The sequence below is a fragment of the Podarcis erhardii genome, assembly GCF_964252035.2.
Source record: "Podarcis erhardii genome assembly, chromosome: 2".
In the NCBI taxonomy this organism is placed as follows: Eukaryota; Metazoa; Chordata; class Lepidosauria; order Squamata; family Lacertidae; genus Podarcis; species Podarcis erhardii.
In genome coordinates this window covers 38,389,507-38,405,443 of record NC_138498.1, presented here as the reverse complement: position 1 = coordinate 38,405,443, position 15,937 = coordinate 38,389,507, and the positions used below count along the sequence as shown (strand labels likewise).

The 15,937-nt window shown below is 44.9% G+C and overlaps 1 protein-coding gene across 2 annotated transcripts in view; it reads left to right on the top strand.

The window, feature by feature from the left end:
• The window catches only part of SEPTIN9 (septin 9), a 194,293-nt gene that overhangs the window by 36,938 nt on the left and 141,418 nt on the right, over window positions 1-15,937 (top strand). Inside the window, exon 1 of one of the 2 annotated variants that reach the window (XM_081850854.1) lies at window positions 14,534-15,215. The exons of the other annotated variant lie outside the window; for it this stretch is intronic. Coding sequence (XP_081706980.1) covers window positions 15,194-15,215 — 22 coding nt within the window. The 5' untranslated portion in view covers window positions 14,534-15,193. Of the gene's footprint in view, window positions 1-14,533; window positions 15,216-15,937 lie in introns of those variants that run through there. 2 annotated transcript variants of the gene reach the window in all.

The following is a 15,937-nucleotide window of genomic DNA, read 5'->3' as shown; positions in this document are numbered from 1 at the left end:
ACCAGTGGCTGGCTGGCTTAGCCTATGCACACACTGTACATTTAAAGCACATTCCCTCGCCCACCCCAGCCCAAATCCTGGAAACTCTAGCTTGTTAAGGCTGCTGATCATTGCAACTCTGTGAGGAGTGAACTATAGTTCCCAGGATTCTTTGGAGGGCTTAAAGGTATGGTGTGGCTGTGGCCTTAGAAGGCTTTAGCACTCTGAGTATAGAGACTCGGGCCAGCCCAACACTTTTTGCTGCCTGAGGAGGGAAGAGAAGATACACACACATACCAGCCAAAGCTGCCTTTGACGCTGGCAATGGGGCAGTGCACTTGAGGACATCGAAGTAGAGTAAAGAACACAAGACAGGTTGCATAATACACACACACACCCCTCTGCCTCTCAGCATCTTGTGGCTGTGCTGCTTCTCCCCAATGTCTGCTGTCTGGCACTGCCATTTCAATCTGCCAGGCAGTGTCTTTTGATGACATTGATCTCTTCAATGGCATGCTGCCTTGAGTTCTTTGGAGCAAAAATGAAATTTGAACACAGTGAAAATGTAATTGTCTGAAATCAGTTTCATTTTATCATTTCATTTTGCATTTTTATATACTGCTGAACACCACATCAGTCTCTAAGTGGTTTACAAAAACAATGCATGTGATAAGTATTATTTATTGGTTTGATTCTTTATTTACATTTATATACTGCCCTATACCTGGAGGTCTAAGGGTGGTTCACAGAACAAAATCAAAATATAAAACCACAATGCATATCATCAAAATAAAAAAAAACAACAACCCACTAACACGCCCCCCCAAATAACTACATTTAAACAGGGTATAGGATGTCAATCAAATCAACCAAAGGTTAAAAGGGAATGTTTTTGCCTGGCGCCTAAAGGTGTATAATGAAGTATGTGTATAAGTATGTGGATAGATAACAAATGATGAACCTGAAAAAAAAAAGCAAAACAGAAAATCAAAACAAAAACAAAAAGATGCCGTCCCAAAGCAAAAGAAAATGGCAGCACATTTTGAAAACCTCTTAAGAGTTAAGGCTCCCTTCCCTCTTCACCCTTTCTCTTGCCAAAGAACACCTTGACAAATTTTCCCCACCATGCACCCCCCCCACAAGCCTTCTCTATAGAAAAATAATACGGCCAGCTGTCTTAAAGGAGCAGAAAAATGGATTACACAAACATGGGCTTAAGTATCAATCTTCATAACAGAAAATGTGCACAGCATCCTGAACTGGAAGACACAAGGCAGAACCCTATCCATCAAACACACTGATCCATTGGCTGATTGGCTGATTTGTTGTTGTTGTTGTTTTCAATCTCCTTTCAACTGCAATTCTTATTTGTGTACTTTTTATTATTATTTTTGCTTGATGCATTGTGAGTAATGCCCATGTCTTTGGAAAAGAGGCAGCCTGGCACAGACAGGGCATTGCATCATTGAATAACATGCCCCATGGATACCCACTGACTACATCATTTGGATGGATTCAAGCTGCAGGTGGTTCTCTTATTTTTTGAAAAGCAACACTGACTTCTTTGACAGAATGTTGCCGCACGTGGGGTTCATCATAGTCTTTGCATGAGAAGCAGATTGTAATGTAACAGCCATTCCTGACATAATGTTGTTTTATGGGCAGTGGATAAATCTAGAACGGTTGAAGTTTGCAGTCCCTTTTTTAGTCTAGATAGACTGAGCTTCCTCTTGCTCCTCACACATTCAGTGGAAATTCCAAAAGGGGATAGTTCATTGGTAGAATAGCATACCATTCAAGATGATCTTCAGCTAGATGTTGACCTGATGATTAACTAGTTTGTTTCTGCCTGTACTAGATAAATTCAGCATTTATTGATTCCCTCCAGATGTTATTGACCACAGCTCCCTTCATGCCTCACCACTGACCATGCTGGCTGGAGCTGATGGGAGCTGTAGCATAACATCAACTGATGGGGTACCATGTTGGCGACCCCTGATGTTGATGTTAGTGACAAAAGTGGGATTCAACTAATGAGTCCCATCAGCAGAAGTGCTGTGCAAGGGTTTCTGCTTGCTCAATGGGTCTCCCCTCCCTTTCCTTCCTCCATGGCCTCAGAAATTGGTTCTGGGTGGGCCGGGAGAGCTCCCAGTAACAGTACATGGGGCAGGGAGTATCACTCCATCTGGCAAGCTGAAATGCTTGGCCTGATGGAATGATTGCTTTAACACGATGTTGAATCCTCCCTATTTATTTTTCATAGCTGAAAAAAAGCAAAATATTAAAGCCTGCCTTGCTTATGAACTATGAGTGATATCTTTCTTTATTGAATTCTTAGATATCACATACGTATTTCACTACCTCAAAAAATGTACCTGTATTGATGTTTTGTTAAAATACAAACTGGTTACATTTTAATATATAATTTCAAAGGCAGATTACTATCAATCAAAAACCCGTTAATTTTTCAATAGCCCTACTTCTTACACATGGATCTCCACAAATTATAGTGATCACTTTGAAGACGTGTTGTACAAAGAATAACTCGCCTTTCCTTCCAACTGCCTGGATCAGAAACTTAGTTTAATTCCTTCCAGTTTATTAGGCCAAGAACTGATGTTTGGCCCGCCCACACAACGCCTCCCCCGTTTCCCTGCATGCTGGCTTTGGGGTTTCCATTATTGTTAGTTTAAGCCACAGTTTCCTGTTACACCTCTGAAATTTTTAAGTTTTTCCGCATAATCATATTTATATTGTCTAGCACGTTTTCCCAAAACCTAGTGAGTATATGGCTCTGTAGGAACATATGATCCTGGGAACCAACTTGAACAGGTGGCTGGGGCAGCCTACCTGTCAATCGAAGAATATAATTATTTTGTTGTTGCATTTGCATATTATTACATAAAGTGTATATGTGCATGTTGTAAGTAAAAATTGCAATTGTTAGTCTCTCCAGAGAGACTCTTACCTTAAATATCCAGGGGGGGGGGGCCTGAGGTGCACTTTCCAGTGTTTTAACTAGTGAGTCAATAAATGTACATTGCCAACTTACCTTTATGACAGGCATGGCCAAACCTGGCCCTCCAGCTGTTTTGGGACTACAACTCCCATCATCCCTAGCTAACAGGACCAGTGGTCAGGGATGATGGGAATCTTAGTCCCAAAACAGCTGGAGGGCTAAGTTTGGCCATGCCTGCTTTATGAGATAGATGATGGGGCTACAATAGCCTCTTAGAATCATAGAATAATAGAGTTGGAAGAGCCAGGAAGTTCTTCCTAATGTTTAGGTGGAATCTTCTTTCTTGCAGTTTGGATCCATTGCTCCGTGTCCGTTTCTCTGGAGCAGCAGAAAACAACCTTTCTCTTGCCAGGGGATGTATGACATCACCTGATAGCGTTTGACACATAACATCTATCTTGTATTTACCCTCTGTCAGCATTTGAGAGATATCATGCAGTGATAATGAACACTTGGCAGCTGTTAGCATAGGAAATCTACTCACCATTTGGAACTTGCTTAAAATTAAAATATTCAAGAGAAGCCAATGAACTTAAAGCATTCCAGTTAATTTTCTGCTCTGCAAAGCCCTCCAAATCTATTGGTGGATACTCCTTTCCGTTCTAGCCCAGCTGGAGGGCTGGACACAGAAGGCACCTCACAACCTGGTGTAAATCTGCAGGCACTCTACAAATAATCTCTTCCATTGAAACTTACCTCACACAAGGGATGCTTTGGATCTAACATTGGCCCAGGAATTTCCAAGGCAGGCAGCATTTTCCGTTTGTGCTTTCTTCCTCTCTCCCCCACAGCGGCCAAGGAGCTGGTTAGCTACATGCCGGCTGACATTGCCCACCTGCTTTGTCTGCCTCCCTAGATGAGATCACTGGGCTTTCTTGTGGCTGTCTCTGTCCCCATTTGTCCTGCTTGCCAGGCGAGTCACCCCAGCTGCATTTGCCGCTCTGTCAGAGAGCTTGCTCATATGCACATACAGCTGGAGATGATTTAAAAGGGACTTTAGAAGATGGGTATGTCCTACTTGGGCACCGGTAGCTGCATTGTTTATCAGGAAAGGATTGGCCCAACCAAGGGTGGGAGATAAGTTCAAAATTCCACACAAAAATGTGTATGTTAGGAGATGTTTGCACTAAAATGCAGACACAATCTCATGAGGTCTTTTGTTTTTGTTTAAATCACAAATTGCTGCAGAACTGTGGAGAAGGGAACATGCAATTGGAAAAATGAGAAACGGAAAGAACCAGCCTGAAGAGGTTTGCTCATCCCTAGTTCCTGCTTTGGATCTGAATGGGTCTCCTTTCATCTAGATTTCCCCTTCCTTCCTGAGCAATCTGTATTTTTTACTTTAAAGAACGTCATACTTTGTTCAGTGAGGCTCACTCCCTAGTCAGTGTGTTCAGGATTGCAGCCTTTAGAGCAAAGGGTGGATTCCAGAGAGTGCAAATGGACTTCGGTTTATGCTACCATACTTCTCCTCTCCCATGGAGCTTTGCTCCATCTTTGCTCCAGAAAGTCTCTGGAGCAGTTTTTGAGGGTATGTGGAGGGCTGCAGGGACATGAAATCCTGTTGCATGAGTGGAAGGTTGTTCCACTTGTGTACAGACAGCATTAGATATAACCCGTAGGAAGCTTCTTAGATCAGGTCACACTATTTGTCCATCTTTCCCAGTATTGTTCTGACCCTTTGGGTCTCCAGAATCATAGGTAGAGAGGTATTTTCACATCATCTGCTGCCTGTTTTTTTTAAAATGGAAAAGTCCAGAATCAACCCTGAGACTTCCTGTGTGTAAAAATGTGTGCTGTACTTTGAGCTACAGTCCCAGACATTACTACTGTATGGAGTTATAGTCTCTTGTTGTACGGTGGTGCTATTGAATCTTGAGGTCCTGCTACATCTCTCCCTTCTTTTTAGCCAGCTCCCAAGCTTGATAGATGAATAATTTGTCTTTGCTTTGTCTTGTGATGCTTCAACTGGCATTTTTGTTTATTTGGTTAGGGTTTTTTGGAGCTATGGGGGAACAATCCTTAAAGCAGGCAGCAGGCATTCCTTATCATTATGTATTTCTGTGCAGGGCACAGTGCAAGAACCCTGACCTCATTTTGCAAGTGCAATGAGTAAATGCATGCAAGCATTGTGTCCAGCAGCTGAGATTCAACAGATCCAGGTTACACTATGCTCTACTATACCACAGATTTTCCATCTATGAGATATTAAAGAGGGTTGTCTCATGGCTGTCTTTCAACTAGACCAGGGTGGACAAAGGATAGGTCTGGGTCTACTAGGTAGATGTGCAGTAGATCAGCAAAGGTGTCTGAGACTGACTCCCATCGGTTATATTGGGAACAAAAAGTGTTTTCCCCTTCAAATTTATAGTGGGATCCTAAACATGTCTACTCAAAACTGTTGAATTTAGTGGGGCTTCCTCACATGTGATTGAGGTTAGGTTTGCAGCCTGAAATTAAGAAAGTTTGGTGGTGGTAGAAAACAGGAGTAGATTTGTGTGTGAAAGGATAAGGGTGCAAGCTCCAGTTTTGATATCTAAAACAGATTCCTGGCCTCAGTTTTATAACTATGAAAGGATGGATAGTTGTTCACAAAACAAAGCACAATGGAATTTAGTTATGTTTGATTACTTTTTTGGTGTCATTCCAGATTACCCTTTGCTCAAACACAATACACCAACAGAGAGATAAAACACACTCATTATCTGTTAATGCCAACCAATATGTATCTACATGGAATGTAATAGCCTTGAGAGTAACAGTAGACTGTGCTGGGAAGGCAGCAAACTAACTGCACAAGGCTAGACAGAGATTTACTCCATAAGGAGCTTCAGCAACCAGGCGAGCAGAGGTGAACTGTTTGCAGCAAAGGTGTTGAAAGGTACTGTGGTGATGACACTTTGCTGTTGTGAGGGGATGGGGTGAGGGAGAAGCAGCTCAGCTTCCCCCCCCTTTACATAGTCTGCTAGCACTGCAATGCTCCTCTCTGTGTGTGGGACTGTGGGTGCATGTGTAGCGTCCACTATGAAGAGAATGACTCTTGGTTCAAACCACCAAGAGAAGACGGCTAGTGTCATGTTTGTGAAGGTTTGTCTGGTGGTCCTTTTAGGGAATAGGTGTGTTTCACTGTATGTCTCTCCCTCTGCATGTATGCGTCTTGTAAGAGAAAAGGCCAGGTCAGGAATGTCTTTGAATTTCTACCTTATACCATGGGCGAGTGGAAATTAGAGAGTGGTCCTCTGGAAGGTCAGTAGCAGGGTTCTGATGCTAGCACCAGCTGAGTCCTTGCAAAGAGTGCTGGCTGTGAGTAACTGTGTTTTGTACGCTGGCCAACCCTGAAAAAATTACAAGCCAATCAATTACAAAAATATTATTTGGTCCTCTTCTTATGGCATTTTGAACATCTTAACCTCCACCCATTCTTTCTCATGTACCAAGAAACATTTGACTTCTGAGACTCATTTTTGGTGGTTAGGTTGTTTTTCTTTTTTTGCAAAATGCCCATGGGCATATTGATGTCCAAGTTGAATTCCCCTTCTGTTCCTCCCCGTGGCCCCTATAACCTGCCTTCATAGATATATAAATAACTGTGTCCAGAAGAGAAGGAGGTAGAAGTAGAGAGAGCAGGAGCTCTCTGGCCATGCCCGAGTTGGTGTTGTAAAGACAAGATCTTTCAGCTACTCTGCAGTGCTTTCCAGAAACCCTAATTGTAACTTAGCCACATAATATTGTACCCACATCTAAATCTGTCCTCGGACCAGAGCTATTCATGGAGTACAAGTCGAGACTTTTCCTTCCTGTCTCAGGACTGCTGGAACTGGGTCCAGAGAGGAGTGTTTGGGTACAGAGCAATGTTCCAAAAAAATTCTTCATGAGGTTTTCCCTTTTCTGAATCAAGTGTTTCTGCTGTTGTATATTCAGGTTATCATAGCAAAGTTTTATGTTTGTTTTAAAAATATTTTCAATCTGAAGTGAGCAGCTTGTGTGTGAGACAGAGGCAAAGACAGGTTGCAGTGTGTATATGAGAAACAGCCACTATGTAGACCAGTCTCCCACAACCTTCAGATATATCTTGAGGTATCCTCAAGGTGTATATCTTTTAATGCAGGGATAGGTTAATATATCCTTTAAAACACAGGGTGGCAGAGCCTATGTCCCTCCAGATATGGTGTAACTATAGCTCCCAAGCCATTTTGGCACCTGAGGGAAAATGACAAAATGGCGCCCCCCCCCCCCCACAACAGGGAAGAAGCGGTAAGTAAAGATCTACATTAGGAACAAGCAAGGCATAAAGCTCTGCTTTGGGATCTGCTGCCCCTGTGGATCCTGCCGCCTGAGGCGGTCACCTTACTTTGCTTCATGGGTGTGCCAGCCCTGGCTCCCAGCATTCCTGATCATTGGCCATGTTGGCTGGGGCTGATGGTAATTGGAGGTCAACAGCACCTGGAGGGCACCAGATTGGGGAAAGGCACTAGACACTGGAAAACACAGCTGTCTTGCTATTAAATATTTTGTTCTCATCTCAAAGCAAATTCCTTCTTTTCTGCTCCTTCAAGCAGCATGTCTCTGTGTGCATGAAGGGCCTTGCATAACAGAAAGGCCTGGAGCTAGCGAGATAACCTTTAGTCACTCTGTAGCTTTGATGGATAGCCATTCTTATAGGTAGTCAGTAATTGGTGATTAAAAATGTTCCTTGGGAGATAATGTGTGGTGTAGGAGGTATGTGGAAGCAGAGTTTAGTATACAGTATAGATAAAAAAAAAAGTTTATAGTTTTAAAAGCATCCATCCAAGTTCCTAGGAAGTACAGTAATAGGCTCAGGCAGGATATTCCATGGGTTTTCTGCTCAACAGCAGTTCAGCCAGAGGGGAACTATTCTTAATGAAAGTTGCAGACCAAAACTCCAGAAACTAAAACTCTGAATATAACAAAGGAATATATGCTCGTAAACTCCCAGAGATGGCAGCTCCCCTTACAATATGTTTCTTTACAATCTTATCATTAAAAATATTCCAGGGTGCTAGACAACAGGTCTTTTATTCCCCCTCCAGTCAAATTCAGCTCATTATTTTGGGGGAGGCGGAGAGACTAATCACCTGGGAAAACTTTGAAAATTTAAATTGCCTAATAATGGGGCGATGTATGGAAGTGAGAGCTGGACCATCAAGAAGGCTGATCGCCGAAGAATTGATGCTTTTGAATTATGGTGCTGGAGGAGACTCTTGAGAGTCCCATGGACTGCAAGAAGATCAAACGTATCCATTCTTAAGGAAATCAGCCCTGAGTGCTCACTGGAAGGACAGATAGTGAAGCTGAGGCTCCAATACTTTGGCCACCTCATGAGAAGAGAAGACTCCCTGGAAAAGACCCTGATGTTGGGAAAGAAGGGGAGAGGACGGGGACGACAAGGAGAAGGGGACGACAGAGGACGAGATGGCTGGACAGTGTTCTCGAAGCTACAAACATGAGTCTGACCAAACTGCGGGAGGCAGTGGAAGACAGGAGTGCCTGGCGTGCTCTGGTCCATGGGGTCACGAAGAGTCAGACACGACTAAACGACTAAACAACAACAACAATAATGGGGCATCTGCTACTGGATCTTTGCACTTTATAATATTGGTTATCAATAGTTAATGCATTCCACATGGGTGATCTCTGTGCTCCTGACTGATGGCTTGCCACAAAAATCTTAAGAAAGTAAGTAAATATACCAGAAATTATGTGCCAGTTATCCTACTAGAGTTTTGTTTGATCACTGGTATACCAATTATAATACGGCAGGCAGCATGCAGTGGCAAACTTTGGGCTCTCAAATTTCAGCAGCGCTCTGTGTGACGCTAAAATTTGGTGGTCGTCCACGCCCCCATCTCTTGTGCTCTGTTCTACAGCATTATTGTGGTGCCTCCTGCACCCAATGCAGCCGCATCTGTCATGCTACCCTAAAAACACCTGTAAGACCTCTGCCTTTCAAAGTAGCCCAGAGGCAGCCAACATGGCATCCTCAATATTTTATTGGGCTTCAGATTCCCATCATCCATAGCCATTGTAGTCAGTGGTCAGAGATGATGGGAACTGTAGTCTAACAACATCAGGAGGGGACTAACCATGTAGTAGGCAATGTTGGGCTAGTTGAACCAATTGTATGACCTGCTCTAAGGAAGTTTCATAAGTGCAGATACTGTGTGTTTCATGTGTGATGCATGGTGCTTGGACCAATGAGAACACTGCATTCCTTGGAAATGCTGTGTTCATTGTCTGTACACTGTGGATAATCCCAGCATCCAGCCTGGGATTCCCTTACACTTCCTGCATTTCTGAAGCTGCTCAGAATATCCAAAGCTGTCTGAGCTTGGCTGCCTGCATAATGGATGCTTTATTTGTCTCTCTCTTGCGAGCACTGCCCTTGTTGCTTTGGAAAGGACTTCTGAGCATGAAAGACAAGGTCTGTCCAAACCGAAGTTTCGAGCCTTTAATTGGATTTTGCTTTTCTTCCTGTCCCCACACCCCATCCAAGAAAAAGCTTTCCATGTCAGCAGCTAAAGATGGTGGCTGGCTGGGCTGAAAGTTAATGAAACTTATATGCAAATGTTTATCTGCGCAGAAAGATACATTTTTTTTATTTTTAGTTTTTTTAAAAAAATATATCTGAACTCTCCTGTGAGTTTTGCAAGAGGTTAGCTGCATCCAAAACATGTAGACAGAATATAGCAAATCACTCTCTCACACACACACATTTTATACCTTCAAGCATCTCCCATTCTCAATTTGAAAGAAAACATACTGAAAAGAAAAAATAGCTTTATAAGGACTTCTCCACAACTTTGCCTTTGCTTGGAGGTACTTGGAATAGGGTATATTCCTGGCTCACTGCTATTTATTTATTTTTTAATATCCTGCCATTCTCCCAGTGCAACACCCAAGGCAGATCACAGCATAAATTAAGGGCTTATGCACACTTAGCTCTTTCCAGGCACAGGTCTGTGCTTTAAAACTCCAAGTCCAAGCACACTCTCTTTTTGTCCAAGAGCTTTCTCTGTGAAAAGCCACTCTTTAAATCGCAGTTCGGGTTTTCTGTGGATTGTTGTTTGCTCCAGTTCAGTGGGTTTTTGCGGGAAGAGCTCCGGGGCAAAGAGAGAGTGTGTGTTCTGACACAGAGCTTTAAAGTGCTTGGAAGGTGCAGAGGAAAGGCAAGTGTGAATAAGCCCTTAGACAGATACAACTAAACACACACTATACATATTAAAAAGTAACTCCATTAGAGGCAGTGCTGGACACATCTAAAAGCATAACATGCAGCCTCAGAAGACCCTGCCTCAAAAGTCTGTCAGGACAGAAAAGTCTTTGCTTGCCAGTAAAAGGAAAACAGAGAGGGCACCAGCCTAGCCTCCTGTGGGAGGGAGTTCCACAATCCAGGAGCAGCCACCAAGAAGACCCTCTCTCATGGCCTCACCAAACATCCCTGTGAAGGTGGCAGGACCAAGAGAAAGGTGTTCCTGGAAGGTCCCAAAGCCTGGGCAGGCTCATATAGGGAGATGTGGTCCTTCCAATAGCCTGGACCCAAGCTGTGTAGGCTTTGTAGGTCATAAGCAGCTCTTTGAATCATGCTCAGAAATGGTAACAAGTGATAACAAGGAGTTTCTGTTCTCCCTGTAATCAGCTGCATAGCACACCCCTATATCACACTACTGCTATATAGCACACATTGGAGCCTGAGCAGGCCACGTAGCCTTGTCTTCTGTATTATACAGTTCAATGAAAAATGCAGAGTTTCTTACCATGTATGGAAAGACATAGCTTCTTGCTTAGCTGTCTAATCCTGCAAGATGACGGTATAAGAGATTGTAGGCAGAAAGGGGCATCCAGAGTTGCACCGTCAGATATGAAAGACATTAAACAAGCCTTCCTGTGTCAGAGTATTTGAAGGGATCCTATAATTACTCAAGGTTTAGAAGGAGTGACTAAGTGCCTGCTGCTGTGTTTCCTACTTTTTTTCTCCGAAGGGACCATTTTGGTTGGAATGCATTTGTCTGATCCCACATGCCACTTCCTGTCCTGCTCACCCACCCCCAGTAACCAGAATGCCATATTTAGCAGACATGTGGGGAAAGCAGATATAAGTTCAGTGCCTGCCTGCCTATGGAGGCTGCAGCCCAAAAGGCAGAATTCTTAGCTGCTTCTCCAGCTTCATGGGAAGATGATTCATCTGTCCTAATAATCTGGGGATGGAAATGAATCACCAGATAAATGCAGACCAGCAATGTCATGTGCTTATAAGAGAGAGAGAGAGAGAGAGAGAGAGAGAGAGAGAGAGAGAGAGAGATGTCATTTGGGGGATGTAGTCAAGCCATACTCATTCTCCATGATGCAAAATTATTCCACTTAGTCAGCATGGGTCAAGCAGGCTGGAACAGCACATCTAAATTTGGAGTCCAGGCCCTGGGAAGGATATTCTCAAACATGGGAGGGCTCTGGAGGAAGCCGTGACAGCTGTGCAGATAGACAAGCCCTTGGAAGGACAGTTTTAATGTAACCCCAAGGCATGCTTCTCAAGCATCCTTTGTTGCGAGGTATGTCCCAAGTGTTGCAGAAGTCCGCTTGACCTAAGAAGGTCAGTGAATGGGGAATCTCTAGTCCCAGGGTGTAGTCTTAAGGCACATGAGGCTACGCAAGTCTGGGTTTGGTCAGTGCCTAGACAGGAGACCACCTGGAAATCACCTGCACCTGCTACTTTGGGTTCCATGAAGGAATAAATGTGAGATACAGGAGGCAGTGTTGGCTTTAAAATGGATGACTTTAGAAGAGGATTAGATGGCGGCTGTGTTCTGCCTCCACTGTCAGAGGCAGCATGCCTCCAAACAGCAGTTGTTGGGAATTGCAGGGTGCTGTTTCAGGCTTCTCACAGGAATCTGGTTGACTCCTGGGTGGACAGGATGCTGAAGTAAATGGGCCCTTGGTCTGATCCAGCAGGCTCACCTTATGTTCCTAAATAAATAGAAATAAATAAATCTCAGTTCAGTCATTTGTAATGTGAGGATAATACACCTGTGCCCCAAACCTTGCAGTTGTACTTGCAAATGTTATGTTGACAATAAGACAAAGGATGAGTCCATAAGGCTCCCAGTTTATGGTTGAACTACATGTGGGTGAGAAGAGGAAAATGAGAATCTGGCTTACAACCTATCCTGGAAGCATGTGTGGCAGGCAGGCAGGCAGTACATGAACTGAACACACATACATTCTGCATCACACATGTTCTGCATGCAGTCTAAAGGCAAAGGGACTACTGACCATTAGGTCCAGTCGTGGCCGACTCTGGGGTTGCAGTGCTCATCTCGCTTTATTGCCCGAGGGAGCCGGTGTACAGCTTCCAGGTCATGTGGCCAGCATGACTAAGCCGCTTCTGGCGAACCAGCGCAGCGCACAGAAACACCATTTACCTTCCCGCCAGCGCGGTACCTATTTATCTACTTGCACTTTGATGTGCTTTCGAACTGCTAGGTTGGCAGGAGCAGGGACTGAGCAACGGGAGCTCACCCCATCAAGGGTTTTCGAACTGCCAACCTTCTGATCGGCAAGTCCTAGGCTCTGTGGTTTAACCCACAGCGCCACCCATGTCCCGCATGCAGTCTATGGATGCATAAAATTTCCTCCAAGTCCCATACCTCACTGCATATATAAAACAGGTCTTTCTCCTGTTGGCATCTGTCTGTCTTGAGAGACAATGGAATGCACCTCCAGGGGTGAAGTCAAACAGCTGCATTAGAAGCACCAAAGTGACCTTCCATGGTTCAAGCCTGGGCTGTGTATGGAGTCCTTGGGCTGTCCAGATGACAGGACCGCCCTCTCAGCCTCACTGATGTGGTCCAAAGGAAAGCAGGGCAATATGTTTGGTGCCAGCATGGCTGCCGGTGTTTCCAGAAAGAGGTGTACAAGGTGCTATTCAACCATCTTAGGGAATCCACTTAGGATTTGTGTCAGGTTTACTGCACTGGTATATTAAGCACCGTAATAGTCAAAGTGGTAGATTTTATTGGATGAATGGCATGGACACAGGGATGAGGCACCTGCAGCCCACTGGATGTTTTTGAACTACTCTCAACTGACCCAGCCAGCATGGTCAATGGACAGGAGTGATGAGAGCCATAGACCAGCAACCACTGGATGGTCACAGGTTCCCCACCTTTGGACTAATCTGTTTCAAGTAATGGCTTTGGAGGCTCCTTCCTCTCTTTACTGGAAACTGGACTGGGAGACCTGAAGAACATTTTCAGGCTCAGCAGTTTGTGGGCCTGGCAACATTTGTTTCCACAGGAGTGCTTTCTGGAGTGATTCCAGTGCAGGCCCATTTGTTAGCATTGGCTCTCTGTGCAGAATTTGTGTGGAGGCAGCCCGATGGATAGGACTGGCAGGAATCTGGTTGCTTGCTGATGGCCGTTTCCTAAAACTCCACATGCATGACCACTGACATATTGCAATCAACCTATTCATTTTTTAAAAACTAGATGGAGAGGTGTTGGTTGAGCAAACCCTGGAGCTGAAAGGGACAATCTAGCCCAGGCCTGCACAACTTGGGACCTAGCAAGCCAAATGCATGCCACTTAGCCATGTATGGCAACCGGCCAGCAGCTCAACAACCTCCTGGCAGTAGAACCAGGAATTTTCTCAAGCTCCGGGTGATCTGCATTTGGCTTGGTAAGTCACAAGTTCTGCCAGCTTGAGACAGTCCAGCCATGCACCCAAAAGGCATTTCCACCCACCCACCAGCAATCCAAATCACACCTTGGGTTTTGTGGCCAGGAGATGCTGCAAAAACTGTGCTATGGTCCCCTCTTGTTGGGGAGACCAGGGATGAATCGTGGTTGAGCTCAAGGCATGGGTGGGCTGCCTTGATGGGAAGAGATACTAAATGAGCACATCCTGTTGCTGTAAATAACCCATTGCAGACCCACCCTGACAGCTGCAAATAAGTCCAAGTCCATTCTCTGGTAGGCATTGCAAGGGCATTGCACCCTCCCAAGTCATAGCAACAATTTAATAAAACCAGCTGTGATACCCCACCTTGTTGGTGAGCTCACTGTGACCATTCCATTTAATTTCCACCCTGGTTGGTTGCTCTGCCAGCACAGACTTCATCACCTTGAGTTTTTGACAGGGGCTGCTGGAGATCCAGCCTTTTCCCTCTAGGCTCTTCTACCACCACCACCACCCCACCCCATCTCTGGCAGGAGAGATTTTGCAGCCTCTCAGTTACAGGCCAGCTGTAGGAGCCCCATCCCTCTGTTGGCAAATGTGACAAGGGAAGGTCCAGTTCCTCATGCCAAGGCAACACGGCAGCTCCTTGCCAAGACTGAGTAGGAAGCCTCTTCACTGGAGACAGCAAACATGTGCCGTAATCCTTCCTAGCTAACAGCCTATGATATTCTCTCTCTCTCTCTCTCTCTCTCTCTCTCTCTCTCTCTCTCTCCTGAGGAGTGAAGTCAGCCTTCATCAGCGGAATAGTTTGTGTATAATTTGACCCCCCCCCCCAAAAAAAACAATTACAAAACCTCAGACCAGGCTGGATGGAGGAATCAGCTGGCTTCTGGAGCTACGAAGTGATTTTTAAGCCAAAAAAGTAGGGGAGGAGGAGAAACGGCAGCAGAATTAAGCATGGAGAAATCAGGAGAGACTTTTTAGCAGCTGGCGGAGAGTTGCTTGCTTTGTTCCAAGGAGCCAAGTTGCAGAGCATCTCCCAGCTAATATTAAATGACAAGTCAAGAGAGCGGCAGCCTTGTCCTGGAAATGTACGCACTGTGCCTTTAAGACTGTCTTGCGGGTGAACTGAGTTTCTCAGTTTAGCCCTGCACGTGGCAGAATATATTTTTTTCGAGTGGGGGGGGGGGAGAGAGAAAGAAATCACATTGAATTTTTCTCTTTTTTCCTGGGTCATGCCTTTGGCACCTTCTTTATTCCTCTCTCCCTCTTTATTTCAATGAGACAAAGCTACTTCAGTTTGGAGCACAAACATATGATCAGCACATGGAAATGTGGTAATCTGGGTGCATTTGTGATTGCAGCCGGTTGAAGAAATTAGACTAAAAACATTTTTTTTTAAGAAGAGGAGGAGGTGGAGAAGGAAAGCTGGGGAAAAGCAACAGGGAGAGTGGTTAAAAAGTACAATTTGGGACAGGCGGATGCTGAATACATCTGGCCGGGATGGAGAGGGACCGGATTACAGGTGAGTGCTGGAGTCATTTGATAGTGTGTGTGTGTGTGTGTGTGTGTGTGTGTGTGTTTATTTCTGTCTTTCACCCCCACTTTCACCCATTGCCCCTTGTGGGTTCTTCAGCTTCATTGGAAGCAGATCAGCCAACCTCTCTTATTTCACTCCAGCATTCTATAAGTTGCATTTCCTTAACTCTGCCTTCCCCTCACCCTTTTTATGGTCTGCACATAGATGTTGTTGCTAGAGAAGTAGCAAGGGTCAAAACGGTTTTCTGGATCTGGATTTCATTTGATTCTTACCCCTACTCTATCCCCACTCCCCTTCTTTTCCAGTTTTTGGGTGAATTTTCAAGGGAAGAGTATGAATGCAGAGCCTGTTAAGTGTGAATTTGGGCGGTTGGTGGTGGTGGGGAAGCTTGGAGGACTGGGGCGGGGGGCTATCCCAGCTCTTGGCTGGAGGATGCCTTTATATTCTGGATGTTGGCCGCTCAGTTTGCTTGCCTGTGTGTTGTGGTTTAGCGCTGCCTTTCATGCCAAAACTTGTGTGAAAAGGCAGGAGCTTCCACCCGCTCTTTATCCTCTGGAAATGTTTGTATTGCTGCCTGGAGAGATTTAGTTGCTGGGCAAGGGGGTTTCTCGTTGCTAGGATAGGGTGTCCCGGGTGCGTGCGTATTCCCTGTGTAGGTAGCATAACCCTGGAAAATGAAGGTTAATTTCGTACGGTTGCTGCAGATA